The 15,199-nt window shown below is 36.6% G+C and overlaps 1 protein-coding gene and 1 pseudogene across 1 annotated transcript in view; both read left to right on the top strand.

Moving 5' to 3' along the window:
• Window positions 1-247: 247 nt before the first annotated feature.
• The window catches only part of GFRAL (GDNF family receptor alpha like), a 94,781-nt gene continuing 79,829 nt past the window's right edge, over window positions 248-15,199 (top strand). The window contains exons 1-3 of the mRNA XM_075553767.1: window positions 248-269; window positions 6,229-6,363; window positions 10,175-10,333. Of these exons, the coding sequence (XP_075409882.1) occupies window positions 248-269; window positions 6,229-6,363; window positions 10,175-10,333 (316 nt within the window). The remainder of the gene's footprint in view (window positions 270-6,228; window positions 6,364-10,174; window positions 10,334-15,199) is intronic.
• LOC142452893 (alpha-ketoglutarate dehydrogenase component 4 pseudogene) lies at window positions 11,906-12,216 on the top strand (annotated as a pseudogene).

Raw genomic sequence — 15,199 nt, 5'->3', positions numbered from 1 at the left:
AATATCTGAAATCAGTACACAAAAAAGAAAGTAATTGAATTTGGACATCATTAGGAAAGTTCACAGCTCAGAAAGGATGGGTGAGGAAATGGTCACAGATGCAGCTAACTTGAATCAGCGGTGCTTTCAGGAAACCAGGGCAGAAGCCAGAGCAGAAGCTGGTATGTGATTCTGGGCAGGCACTGCCAGGGAGGTGGTGGGACTAAACAGATCCTCAGCTGTTTTTTCCAGCTCCAACAAACTCAACATGATAGTTCTCATTTTCCTAGGTAAGTAAACTCTATTTATGGTTTATCTGAGTTCAGAATAAGGGTAACTATGGGTAAACCAAATGCTATTCCATCTAATTTGTTATTGATGAAACTAACAAAGATTTATAATATATAATGCTAGTTACAAATTTATACTTCAATATGCTTTGTTACTGATTAAAAAGGTTAACTTGCTTTTGTTCATTTATTTGTAACTTTGTGGAAAATGCATAATTCAGGAATACTATAATCCTTCAGAAGGTTTCTGCTTTATTGCGTCAAATAGTCTAGTTACTTATTAGGATTTATAGAAATCACATATGGATTAGAGTCTTCTAGAAGAAAAACCTTCCAATATCAATTTACTAGCTATAAGATGACAAATTTCAAAGTATTCTTTATTTTACATAGAAATTTAATAAAGTAACTTGAACCATTATAAAGCAAAGCAACTGATTTGAAAGCATAAATATTTTCTAAGCATCATTTAGTAGAAAAAAATAATTTACATCGAATGCTTCACATTTCAAAAAACGTTCTTTATTTAGTGAAAAAATGTGAATTTCTCCTTTTTGAAGAAAATACCTTAAGTTAATTTGAAAATTTGGTGGAAAATAATTCTTTCTTCTAAAATAGAATCTATTGATAGATATTTATAACTTTTAAAGTATTAGTTCAAATCCAAATATTGAACTCAGGAAAGGTAGTATTAGTAGTAGCAACTGACTGTTGATAATGCACTCATTGAAAAATATTTTCTAGTTACTCTAAATTTATAGTAATAAAGAGGTGTAATTATGGGTAAGAAAACAAAGGAGATATTTCAAATTGGGATGAATATAAAATGGCAGTAAACATAAATGAAGCCAAAAATTACGTCAAGGAGAGGAATCTTTTATAACTTTCTGTTTTCCTTTGGTTAATTAGTAGTTCTTCAATGTTCCAAATTGTATTCCCTATATTTAAAAAATAATTTTTAAATTACTACATTTATTACAAAGAGATGTCTAGGGAACTTTAGTTTTTATTAAAGATTAGGTAACAATCTGACCAACACACAAATAAATCACAGTTTCTTTATGACCCCAGCTGAAAAACCAAGAGGTTTCTGCTTTCATCTTTAACTTCTGGTTTAATCTGGATAACTGTTGGAGGAACTAAAAATGGTATTTCTAAGGCTGTTCGATCAAATTTATTATGCTGCTTAATATGTTTACTAATAGTTTTGCAGTGCATTCTTCAGAACTGTAGTTTAACATCGTATGAGATGTTGCTGTACTGGGGAGGAAATAATACCTTGAAGTATTAATATGCTAACAAGCACATTTTACATCTGTAGGAGGGGAATATAGTATACTTAAATTTTATTTTAAGTATGTATAACATCCTTCATTTTAAAAAATAAGAACTCTTTTTCAGTGGACTCCATAAAAATTTCTGGATTAAATACAGTAACAAATTACAGTTAAAAATAAATCAGAAAGATTTTAAAAAATCATTTTATTGGGGCTTATACAACTCTATCATAATCCATACATACATCAATTGAGTAAAGCATCCTTATACATTCGTTGCCCTCATAGTTCTCAAAATTTGCCTTCCGCTTGGGTTCCTGGAATCAGCTCATTTTTCTTTTTCCCTCCCCCTCCCTCCCTGCTCCTCCCTCCCCCATGAACCCTTAATAATTTATAAATTAATATTTTAGTTTACACTTCCTGGCGTCTCCCTTCACCCACTTTCCTGTTGCCCATCCCCCAGAGGGGAGGTTATATGTAGATCCCTGCGATCGGTTCCCCCTTCCTACACCCTTCCCTCCTGGTATCGCCACTCTCACCGTTGGTCCGCAGGGTTCATCTCTCCTAGATTCCCTGTGTTTCCAGAACATGTGTGATCATGAATGGCCGAGGGGACCAGGTTTCAAGCAACAAAGGCGGGGGGTGGGGGGGGTGGGGGAAGGGTGGGGAATCATCATTGTGAATGAGGGGAGTGCATGATGGGCACCTAATGCTCATCTGTAGACAACTGGACATCCCTTGCAGAGGGGTAGTGGGGAGGAGATGAGTCACTCAGGGTTTCAGTGTAGCAATAAGGAAACTCACAACCTTCCTCTAGTTCTTAAACGCTTCCCCCCCTCCCCAACTATCATGGTCCCAATAAGACAGATTTTAAAAAGCTTAATCTTTAGAGTTGGTTCTTGTGGGACAAATTAATAAATAGTTCTTCCTCAACCTAAACTTTAGCCAAATGGAAGGTGTGAAAAATATGTACAATATTAATCTACATGGATTTTTCAATAACATTAAAATAATATAAATAAGATAAATTTGGAATGGATCAGTAAAATTCTAATGATTATTGCAGTGAGGTACCAATGAGGTTTTAATGATTTGTTCAGAAGAACATGAACTATAAATTCCTTGAAAGAGATTCAAAGCAAGTGCTGAATTCACCCGGGGGGATCAGCATTATGCCAAATGAGACCAGCCTAAAAAGTGAATAAAGAGGACTGTATTCTTCAGTAGAATCAACTATATGAAATCTATAGGCAAAGGTTGCCCAAAAACAAAGCTCCGAAGTCCCAAAACAGGGAAGAGTAGAAGGATGAATGGAAATGGGAACCATGGAGGAAGGGAAAAGACTAGTGCTACACGGAAAGATTGCAGGCAGTATCACGACATGTGTAGAAACTGTGGAATGATCAACGAATATGCTCTGTAAAATCTACACTGATTACAGTAACCCAAATTGTGTCTTAGTTTCTCGTGTTGCTGTAACAGAACCATTATAAATGGTTGCTTTAATAGGTTTATTTTCTCAAAGCTCAAGAGGCCAGAAGTCCAAATTAAGGACTGGCACTAGGAGAAGGTTATTTTTTTAATCTGTTGATGTCGTGTCTTTTTTCCACTTCTGTTTCTCAGTTTCTCCGATTATCTTCATGTTGCATGGAATCTATCTTCTGCTGTGTTTGCCTAATATGCTCTTTTTTATCTATAAGTGATTTAAGACATATCGCACACTGATTCATTCTTATTAACCTGCAAAGAAAACCCTAATGTCAAGTAGGATTATATCTACAAGTATAGGTGTTAGGATTTCGAGCACATATGTTTTGGAGACACAATTCAATGCATAACAACAAGATATAATGATTCATGGCAATTAAAATGTCAGTTTTCTGCACTTAAACATATTGAATTTATAGCATTAAATCCTGATTTCACATCTTTGACAAGCAAGGCAACTTTGGTTAGGATAAAATGGTCTCCTGTTCTCTTTCTGTTGGTGTGCAAATCCAAGATCTTAGCACATTGAACATATGTAGCTTTCAGTGAGCACAGGGTAAAACAGGAAGCCGATATGTCAATTTCCACTCCAATAAGAAAAGTTAGACTAAGCCACACTCAGAAGGCTAATCTCCAAAAACAGAATAGTCACCAAGTAGCATACAAAGTCCCATAAATTGCCTTGGATTCTCTTTCAGGGGTTTGGAAAGGTGGGCTATAAGCATAAGCAATGATTTTGAAGCTTGACTTGAAGCCTAACACTCTATGTTAGCACAAGTCAGCATAATTAACAGGTCTCATTGCTTCCCAAATTCAACCAATTTGGTTCTGATTAAGATATAATTTGAAGTTCCGTAATTATAGTCTCTCTATATTGTCTCAGTTAAATTATGGTCTCTGTGTTTTTCTATGAAATGATTAAACTAATTTCAGCCTGCATAATTTCAGAGTCAATTTGAGTTACTTGTTCAACACACTAAATCGGCATTGCTATTTTTTAAGTTTTGTTGGAACCCTTTCTTTTCTAGCCAAAACGAATTGTAAATATCATAGGAAATGCTACTATAGTTAAACTTTGTTAGTTCCTTAACTATTAATAGTCTTCAAACCAGTATTCCGTTTAATGTCATATAATACATGTTATTTAATACCTATAGTGCATTATTGTATTTGGGTACTGGATTAAAATTATGAACAGCATATACAGCCTACCTAATGAAACTTGAGAACACAGTGATGGAGTCAAACATATATTTATATAAACTATAAACCAGTAAATCTTTTAGGTGAGCTCTGACTGAGATTCTAAAGAAACAAATGAGGGGTGTTAGGTGCTAGTTTGAAGTGGAGAAAGGAGACTGGAGTTCAAGTAAAGTTTTGTTTTGTTTTAAATTGTTTATGATTGTGTTGAGAATGATCTGATAAAAGGAGGTTATTCCATAAGAAACACAAAACCAGTCCCAAGTAGAGAGCAGAAAGTCTAGGACAGCATAGTTGGGAAAGCTTACATGATTACCATCTTGTAGAGTGCACACGGTAAGGAATACAAGAGCCATGTTATAAGGCATGACCCCAACAAGAGTAACAGAGTGATGATGGAGAATGTCACAGCAGGTGTATCAGGAAATATCAAGAACCTATTTGAATAAGATGAAACACAGGTGACCTGACCAACTGACTTAATCAAATATTCTAAGTGAGAGATTGATGTAGAAAAAAGTAATCTCTCATGAACTTTTTTTTTTTTTGCTTGTGTGTGTCTGCTGAGGTGAATGGTGAAATTGCTGATGAATTTGGATGTTTGGGCATGGGGTTTAAATTATGAGGCTAATGTTAAAATAATTTATAGTACGGATATTTGTATTGAATGGAAGTGTAGATGGACAACAATTAGTTATGCAAATAGCTTGAGTATTTGAAAACACTGGAATTTAATTATACATTTAAAAAAGCATAGATGGCAGTTAAACCCATCAGAGAGTGAAGAATTGTTCACAAAGAATGCTTAAGATGAGAATGAGAAAAATATATGGATGATGTCCAACCAAAAACTATGCACTCAAGGCAGAGAAAGTGAATCCATGCTATCATACAGAGAAGGTAACAAGTGAGGCCTCTGAGGCTAAGGGAGTGGCCACTAATTGTAAAGCTGGTGCTGCAGAGACTCCTGAAAGACCTCAGTCTGAAGCACTGCAGTGGGATTGACTCAAAGGCAGCTGTTTGGTTTATTGGCTTATTAACTAGATAAGTCCTAAGAGAAACAGAAATGTAAGTTGCATAAGAGATTTTTTTATGTTTTTTAATCGTTTCATAAGGGACTCATACAACTCATCACAATCCACACGTACATCACTCGTGTAAAGCATATTTGTACATTCATGGCCCTCATCATTCTCAAAACATTTGCTCTCCACTTAAGCCCTTGGCATCGGGTCCTCATTTTTCCCCCTTTCTCTCCGCTCCCCCTACCTCATGAGCCCTTGATAATTTATAAATTATTATTTTGTCATATCTTTCCCTGTCTGACGTCTCCCTTCACCAACTTTTCTGTTGTCCACCCCCCAGGGAGGAGGTCACATGGAGATCCTTGTAATCGGTTCCCCCTTTCAAACCCACTCACCCTCTACTCTCGCAGTATCGCCACTCACACCACGGGTCCTGAAGGGATCATCTGCCCTGGATTCCCTGTGTTTCCAGCTCCTATCTGCACCAGTGTCCATCCTCAGGTCTAGCGAGACTTGCAAGGTAGAATTCAGATCATGATAGTGGGGGTCGGGGAAGTGGAAGCATTTAGGAACTAGAAGAAAGTTGTATTTTTCATCAGTTGCATAAGAGAGATTTTAAAGAAACAAAGTTAGTAAATTTTCCAATGTTGACACAGTCCTAAAACTATTAAACTTGATGTTATAGAGATCATTGTGGATGTTTTTGAGAGCGGTTTCCATGGAGCTATGGTGAGAAAAGTAAAAGACAAATTTTAGGCTGAATGAGCAGTTAATAGAAATTGCAAATAAAGGCTTCGCTTCTGAATTTTAGGCAAGAAAAATATGTATTTATAACGAGAGGAGAGGTCATGACTCCTTCCCACCTTGTCAGGGTTTTCATCGCACTTTATTTTTACAGTGCTTTTTCTTTCCATTGATGACATATTTGAGATGAATGAAGTTTTGAATATTTCTGTTGTTGTTTTGCAGTTATGGGACTATGTTGGAAAAACGGATCCACTTCTCAAACCATGAACTGCATCCAATTAAGAGAGCAATGCCTGCGTGATACAAATGGATGCAAACATGCATGGACGAACATAGAAGGTGCCTGCAATATTTCCGGTAACAAATTGTTTTTAAAAATCACTCATATTGTTTTTGTTTCCACAGATAGAAATAAAATTTGATATTTTATTTCATTGTCCTAGGAATTTAATCTTGCTCTAAATAATGTATCTGAATTTGATATCCACCTTATTTATCTTCAAATGCTTATTAGTGAATTTTCAAAAATGGATATTTTTAATCTCTTGAGGCTTCTCATGTATTGACACTGAAGAGATCATTTTGCATGATTTCAACTATCTTCTTACTATTTGCCCATTTATAATACTCTGATTATATGAATACTTCTCAAATGATTGTAGAAGCTGGCAAGTCTAAGTCCAGTTTCCAATTCCTGAGTAAGATGTTAGCCTAGGGGCTTCCCGGCCTCGCCTATTCTGGGGACAGATGATCAGCACAAAGACCGCAGGCTAGTGACTGCACTGAGGAGGAATCCCAGGTCAGTAGATCAGGTTATAACTGCAGAGATGATGAACCTTAGCTTAGCAGGTCAGATGGCAGGTTGTTGATTTCTGGGTTCAGTAGGTATTTTCACTGATATTGGCCCAAATCCAAAGAAGTAGCGTCAGATGCAGGACCCGGATCCAGCAAAAAGCAAACAGACTTCCTCACAGAGTGTTATTCTGTACAGGAAGCAGTCCACATCCCTGAGGCAGTTAATTGTATCAGGACTGTGACCTTACTAAGGATATTACATTTTACCTTTCTCTTATCCTAGTATAGAGGCTTAAAACTGATGATTTATGATTATACTGTATTAGATCAGGGCATGGGAGATCACTAGGTCTTAATTGCCAGATCACTGAGAATCTTGGCCTTGTCAAGTTGACATAAAACATTTAATATTACAGTTATTTTCAAAGGCATGATGAATTAGTTTGTGTATAAAATGCATTTACAATCTTGTTATATGTACATCATTTTTTATCTTCATTTTTATTGTACTTTCCACAGCAAGGATTCGAAGGGAAATTCACAGTTGGAGATAAGAGTAGAGACAAAGATTTCTTTAAAAAGAAAAGAAAAGGGACAACAATTTATGGTGCCCCAGAGATAGCAAGTAGCTTAATAAAAACTGAATGACCGTAGTATCTTAATACTTCATTCACTAAAAGATAAATTAGTGGTCATTGTAAGAAGCCATTGCATTGATCCTGTCATAATAGTGATCTTATGTGGCAGAAAATAATTTTTCTATAGGATGTTCTTAAATATAGTTATAACAAGAGCAGTTGTCAGATGTTTTTTCCTGTGGAGCCACTGATTAGTTTTGAACTGACAAATTTTTGTTCAGCAGCCAAGTATTTAAGCTCTATGCCAACAGAGCTCTTTTGATAAACTGGTTATATAATGATGGATGTATTGCTCTTACATTGCTATTTCAAAACTCTTAACATGATAGTATTCTACATAAAATAAGTTTAAACATCTGATATTATTAAAATTGTAATATTCTGAAAATATGTATGAAGATTACAAAAGGAAGCATATAAATGTATTATTATTTCTTGACTCCCTCTACTTCCCCCATACCATGAAAAGGAACTGCTTTAATGCTCAAGTTCCCAGCCTGGGCTTCTTTTACCTCTCCCCAAATAAGGTGTAACAATACACCACCACAAGTTCTAGCAATGCCAGTGTTCACAGTCTCCAAGGGAAGAATCCCTGACCTCAAGGGTTTAGCTAGGCTGTGGAAGGAAGCGGAGGATCCTTGATGACACAGTGGTTAAAGTATTTGGCTGATAGCCGAAAGGTTGGTATTCCAAACCCCTGCTGGCTTCTTGGGGAAAAGATTTGACAGTGCTTCTGTAAACAGTGACATCCTTGGACACTCTTTGGGGAAGTTCTCTGTTCTATAGAATCACCATAAGGCCAACTCATTGGCAGTGAGTTTGTGGATTTGGAAGGAAGTAGAGAGAGTTCATTTTCTTCTCTGCCCTTGAAGGATATGCAATATCCAAGCACATGCAATATTCATACTCTGGAACATACTATGGCTATATAAATCAATACTCGTACTACTATTCAGAAAAAAGAGTTATAGGGACAAGATTTGCTGAAATAACACGTTGTGTTTAAAATGAAAAAGTCAATGATTAAAAACACTGTCATTTGAATATTTGTTATTTGTTTTAGTACTGAGGCTCTTTCTATATTTTCTAAGCCAAATTTAACAGGTTTTAAAAAAATAACATATTCAAGTCTCATAAATTATAGCCTATTTACATATTTCAGTATACAAATAGCAAATCATTTTCAGTAAATTGCACTGAAGATTTGCATAATTACCCTATGCATGAAGCTGAAATAGAAATAACCTCAAAAACCTAAATGAAAGAATTTAAAGTAACTTCCTTTGTGAAAAATGAATCAAAGAAAATATTTGTTAGATAAATATGTTTTTAATTAATGCAAAAATGATATATTCATGATTATAAAAGATTTCTTTGTTTATTCAGTAAATACTTTATTAAGCACTTTCTAATAGAGAATCACTTTATTTCTCAAGATAAATTTAGAGCCACCTGCACATATTCCACTATAATTTGGAAAATATGTCAAATGACATAACAGGTGATGATGGATAGTAAATAAAATAACTCAACAGTAAGAATAACCTTAGATAATGGTAACCTTGACTGTTCTTGAAAAGCAACAAAACCAAAATTCTAAGTATGACAGGGAATTATTTTGAAATGTAAAAAGCATCAATTTATTTTAGAAAGTAACCAATTAAAAAAAGTCACAATAAAAATAGAAGCTATCCTTAAAAACAAAGTCCTGGTGGCTTAGTTATATGTTGGGCTGCTAACCTGATGGTTAATTGTCCAAACACACCTCAGATATGCAAGAGGAAGGCAAGGCAATCTCTGTTCTGAAAGATTAATAGATTCAGCTGCAGAAGCACTAGGGAAAAGTTCTGCTCTATCCTACAGGGTTGCTATAAGTCAAAATTGGCTCAGTAGCAGGTTTTCTTATTTCTTTCTTTGCTTTTTACTTTCATATTTAAAAGTTCACTTATATGATATGTTAGGCTCACTTTTCTAGAGAAGGAAAAACAGTGACACTCATAAATGTATAAGAACTTTATATCAAGAAAGAATTTTATATCAACAAAGCTCTCCAGCACAGTTCAATGCAAGTCCATGGGTCAGATGACAGCTCTGGATGTACAGCTGCCTACTCATAAAGCAAGAAGGTGACACAGGAAGCTAGGCTCTCACAGGCCGGTGGGTGCAGAGTAGGTTGGATCCAAAGTCTACGGGTTCATAACAGGACAACAAAAGCCCTCATGGGCAGCCAGCTCCAAAGCAGACACAGAATCCAGTGAGGCATGAAGGCGAAGCGGGGCAAGACACAGAGAGAAATTCTCCACAGCGTCTCATAGAAATGGCACACCCCCAAGGAACCATCATTAGGCTGTGTTCTTTGTGAAAGGTTGGGCTTCCACTCACACCTTTTTCACACAGGTGTATCACATTGACATTGTATGTGATCATCACCTATGGACTCTGAAACCAAAACTCACTGCCACTGAGTTGATATAAACTCATAGTGACTCTATCAAGCAGGACCGAACTGGTCCAGTGGATTTCTGTCTGGGAGGAGAAAGCCACATCTTCCTGCTGATGTCTAACTGATGACCTGTGGTTAGCAGGCCAACACACAATCACAATGCCCCCAGAACACCTCCAGATAATCTTTACATACGAATGAATTACTCAGGTTACTGTAGTTTAAAAATCCTTGAGGATGGGATTCGAAATTACATGCAGACTAACCAGAATATTATGTATTTGATTGCAAAATCCAGGTAACCCTTGCAAACTGAAGGATTCATTGAGCTGTAACCTGAGCATCCAGTCTTTAGTGGAAAGCAATGTCCTGTTTCAAGAATGTCTCTGTCCTGATGACCTTGGTTGTACTGTCAACAAATTGCTTGGAAAGCGATGCATCATGCAGTCAGGTAATATTTTGTAACATGGAATACTCGCAGTAACCTTGGTTAACACACGCAGGGTATACTTCTTTTTTTGAACTCCAATGATTTATTCAAAGCTTACTCACCGATCACTTCCCATGTTCCAGATACCTGCTGAAACTCTGAGTATGTGGCAAGGCCAAAAAAAGTCTTTGTGCATATGGATCTTAACATTTTTAATTTTTTTGGTAATTAATCACTTTATTGGGGGCACTTACAACTCGTAACAATCCGTACATCAGTTGTATCAAACACATTTGTACGTATGTTGCCATCATCATTTTCAAAACATTTTCTTTCTTCTTGAGTCTATTGTATCAACTCCTCTTTTTTCTCCCCTCCCACCTGTCACCCTTGTGAACCCTTGATAAATTATAAATATTATTATTATTTACCTGTCTTATACCATTCATTGTCGCCCTTCACCCACATTGTTAATTTCTGTAGTAACAACGCTCAATTTTAAGTGTCATTGCACTTATAGACTCATTCATTCCCCACATATTTATGGCTTTGCACAGATTCAGATGACAGACAACAAATAAAGCTTTAGCTCAGAGTCACCTGAAAGAGAATAAACTATAAGTCTTTACTTAGAGTTATCCTCAGTGGTGAAATTCAGATGGTTCACACAAATTTGGCAGAACCAATAGATAATTTTTTGTTTAAACAGCAAGCCAGTTATTAAAAATAGCACTTGTAATCAGGGTTCTTCCTAAGGTGAATGGCTGGGCAGTCACCCAATGTGAAAATCACAAATTTACCCTCCTTACTCGTGTTTAACATTCACATGTGCAACAATGCATTCTAAACCCCTAATAATGTTCATTTGGTGCATCAAACCAAAACAAACTCACTTCCATTGAGTCGATGATAACTCACAGCAACACCCTCTGTCCCCTCCTTTCTAAGACTGTAACTATGGAAGCAGAACGTTCCATCAGATTGCACTGTGGGCGCGACTACATGGATCACAGCCGAATGTAACCACTCCACCTCCAGGACTCCCCATTCAATCACTAGATATAAAAATTTAGTCAGAACTATTTTGTAATATTTATTCATTTCATAAAACTCATTATAGTCTAATACTTCATTTTTATTCCCATGATTTGTTACTTCAGTAAACAAACATAAAATAAAGAAAAAAAGAGCCAAACAACCGGAGGGACATTCATTTTATATTTGTGTTACACTTCCGATCGCACATGATATTCTGAGTAAATTATACAATTCCTAAAAGTATTCAAAGGGCTAAAAATATTGTCAGGACAACTGCTCTAAGTTCAGCAGAAGCGGAAAGGGGTTTTTCAAAGATGAGCATAGTATGTGCAGAGAAGAGAAGTTGCTTGTTTCTAACATATCAAACACAGTGGCTGTGGTTTAGCTGGCCTAATCCAAAAGAATAGGATATTACTCCGACCAGAAAAAGGTCACAGCTTTCGTTGCTCATATAAAAGTGAAGAATATTTTAAGTGAGGATACCAATCAAGAAGTAATGTAGGAGTGCTCCTGCGGCTCTCACGCGCCCCGCAAGCAGCCCCTACTGAGGTGGTCATGATGGGCAGCAAGATGGCGTCCGCCAGCAGGGTCGTTCAGATAGTCAAACCGCATACACCATTAATAAGATTCCCTGATAGAACTGACAACCCTAAACTCGATGTATCAGAAGCTTTGAGATCATCAGGCATACCACGCCCACTTCTGTAATGTCACAGCAGTCTATGGGAAGGACAGCACTGGGTTTGTTGACGCAGCAGGGCCCACCAGACGCTGCAGAAATGATGAAAACATTACCTCAGAAATGCAGACGGAAGCCTGTGTCTCAAGAAGAAATCGAGTTTCTCCAGCGTGGAGGTCCAGAATAATCACTGGCCGTGCGGCTGCTGTTTGTCCTCAGACTTCCAAAATGAGAAATGGTATATTAAGCAACTTTAATGAACTATCTTGTAAAAAAAGAAAAAAATTTAGATAGACAGTTATATATTCTAACTTATGTATCTGGGTCAGTTTCTCCACAAGCTCACTAAATTGTTTATATACTTTATACTTATTATGCATTTTTAAATGTTAGCCTATCAATTTACTCTTGATTCACAGTCATTACCGGTGTTGAACTATTAAAAGCACACAATGTAAAAAAAAAGTAATATAGAAGTATCTTAAATGGAAGTTTTATTGTATTTTTTGGTTAAGTATTATTCAATATTTTTTCATTCATATTTCAAAACTATTTCTAATAGCAATCTAGTTTTGTGTACCTACATATATACTCGTGCATAAGATGAGTTTTTCAGCACAATTTTAATGCTGACAAAGCTCCCCTAGGCTTATCCTCAAGTGACTGTTCCACTTACTGTTCTCCTGTGCAGTGCAGGTGTTTCTCCGATCTCTCCCGTTCATCTGTGGGTGCCTGCAGTCTCTGTGGGTAGTCTGTAACTATAGGACTTATTTTTTGAGTAGGGCTTACAGTATATTTTGAGAATTCAATTGCTATGATATGGCATTCTTTTTTCAAAGTCTTTTTTAAAAATTCTGTTAGAAATGGATCCCAATACTTCTAATCCTGGACCAAAATAAAAACGCAGGTCATAGGAAGCTGGTTTCAAACAAAAGGTTGTGTCAAAGCAGAAGAAAGCAATAACAGTATAGCAAGTAGGGAATTTTGTGTTGACCAAAAACAAATGAGGGAGTGGCGGAAATGAAAGCTAACTTGGAAGAGATTCCAACTGCAAAAACAGCTTTCAGCCTCCGAAGGTTCAAAAGTGATACAACACAAAGGAATCAAGTTCCAAGATCTAATGTGAGGCTGTATACCACTTGTGTTTCCGTTTGTCTTACTGGGGTGTCTTGTGTTGCTGTGATGCTGGGAGCTATGTCACTGGTGTTTCAAATGCCAGCAGAGTCACCCAAAGGGAACACATTTCAGCGGAGCTTCCAGACTAACAGCAGAATACAAAGACGGAATCCATTGGCTACTTCAGAGGAAGTAACCGCTACAAAACTTAAGAAGACAATTGGCCCACTAAAAGAAAATGAAAGCTTAACGAATGGGAACAGAACTCTGTTGGAAGTAGTGCCAGAGGATTCCTGAGTCTTGGGTCAGATGTTAATCCACAGGTGACAGAGGAACTGCTTTTTCAAAGTAGATTCGAGCATGGTGAGGTGAATGGGGTAAAGCCTGTGGGGGGAAAGCATTTGGGATCTCCCTTTGCTAATGGGCACAATTGAAAAATGAGAAGAGACAGCTGCAAAAATCCACTAATCATCAGAATTTGGAATGTACAAAGTATGAAAATAGGAACATTGGAAGTTTTAAAAAAATGAAATGAAATGCAGAAAGATAACTATCCTAGGCATTAGTGGGACCTAGTACTGCCCATTTTAAATCAGAAAATCATGAGGTTTGCTTGGCCTGCAATGACATAATCAAGATGGCATTGCATTAATCGTCAAAAAGGACCTTTCAATATCTCTCTTGAAGTAGTATGCTGTGATGGGATTATACTTATCCCCATTCCAGGAAATCCATCATTGCAACTATTATTCAGATTTATGCACCAACCTAAAAAACTAGTGTTGAAGACATTAAAGAATTCTAATATCTACAGTCAGAAAGTTACCAAACATATAATCAAGACACATTGATAATGATAGGCAACTGAAATGAAAAATCTGGAAACAAAGGGGAAGGAAGAGTGGTTGGAAAATAGGGCCTGGGTGATAACAACGAAGCTGGAGATTGCATAATAGAATTTTCCAAGACCAATGACTTTATAAGAAATATCTTTTTCCAACAAAACAAATGGCAACTATACACCAGGCCTTCTCCAGATGGATACTCATAAATTAAAATGATTACATCTGTGGAAAGACAATGGAGAAGATCAAGATCATTAGCGAAAAGCAGGCCAGAGGCTGGCTGACTGTGTACATATCATCAACGGTCCATATTTAAGTTCATATTGAAACAAGACAAATTTAAAAGTTCGTGATGTCCAAAATACAACCATGAGTATATCTTTCTCAGAAAGTTTCAAGAAGATATTTAATGCATTGAACACAAATGAAAAAGATCTTCTGAGCTGTGTGGTGACATCGATTACATCATTCATGAAGAAAGCAAAAGGTTATTAAACAGAAATGAAAGAAAAATGAAGATCAAAGTTAGAATAGACTCTGAAACTTGATCTGACTCATAGAGTAGCTAAAGCAAATGTAGGAAATGATGACGTCAAAGAGCCGAATACAACATTTCAAAGGGTGGCTGGAGAAGACAAAGCAAAATGCTATCATGAAATGTGCAGAGACCTAGAGTTAAAACCCTAAAAGAAAGAGCATGCTCCACATATCTTAAACTGGAAGAACTCAAGAAAAGGTCAAGCCTCAAGTTGCAATATTAAAAGATTCTATGGGCAAACTACTGAATGATGCAGGCAGCATCAAAAGAAGATGGAAAGAATACACAATCACTGTGCTAAAAAGAACTAGTCAGCATTCCACCATTATGAGGGGTAGCATATGAACAACAACCATTGATACGGAAAGATCAACCTGCTCTGAATGAATTAGCCAAAAGCAAGGCTACAGAGATTGATCGAATATTGAAATATTTCAACCAGTTGATGAAGCACTGGAAGCACTTATACATCTATACCAGGAAATTTGAAGTAGACTTATTAACCAATTAACTGGAAGAGATTCATAACTTATACCCATCCCAAAGAAAGATGACCCAACAGAATATTCTAATTATAGAATAATATCATTCATATCACATGGTAAGAAAGTTTTGTTGAAAATAGTACAATAAGAGTTGAAGCACATTGACAGAGAGCTACCAGAGGTTCA

This window comes from Tenrec ecaudatus, chromosome 7 (genome assembly GCF_050624435.1).
Source record: "Tenrec ecaudatus isolate mTenEca1 chromosome 7, mTenEca1.hap1, whole genome shotgun sequence".
Taxonomy (NCBI): Eukaryota; Metazoa; Chordata; class Mammalia; order Afrosoricida; family Tenrecidae; genus Tenrec; species Tenrec ecaudatus.
This window is presented reverse-complemented; position numbering and strand designations above follow the sequence as displayed.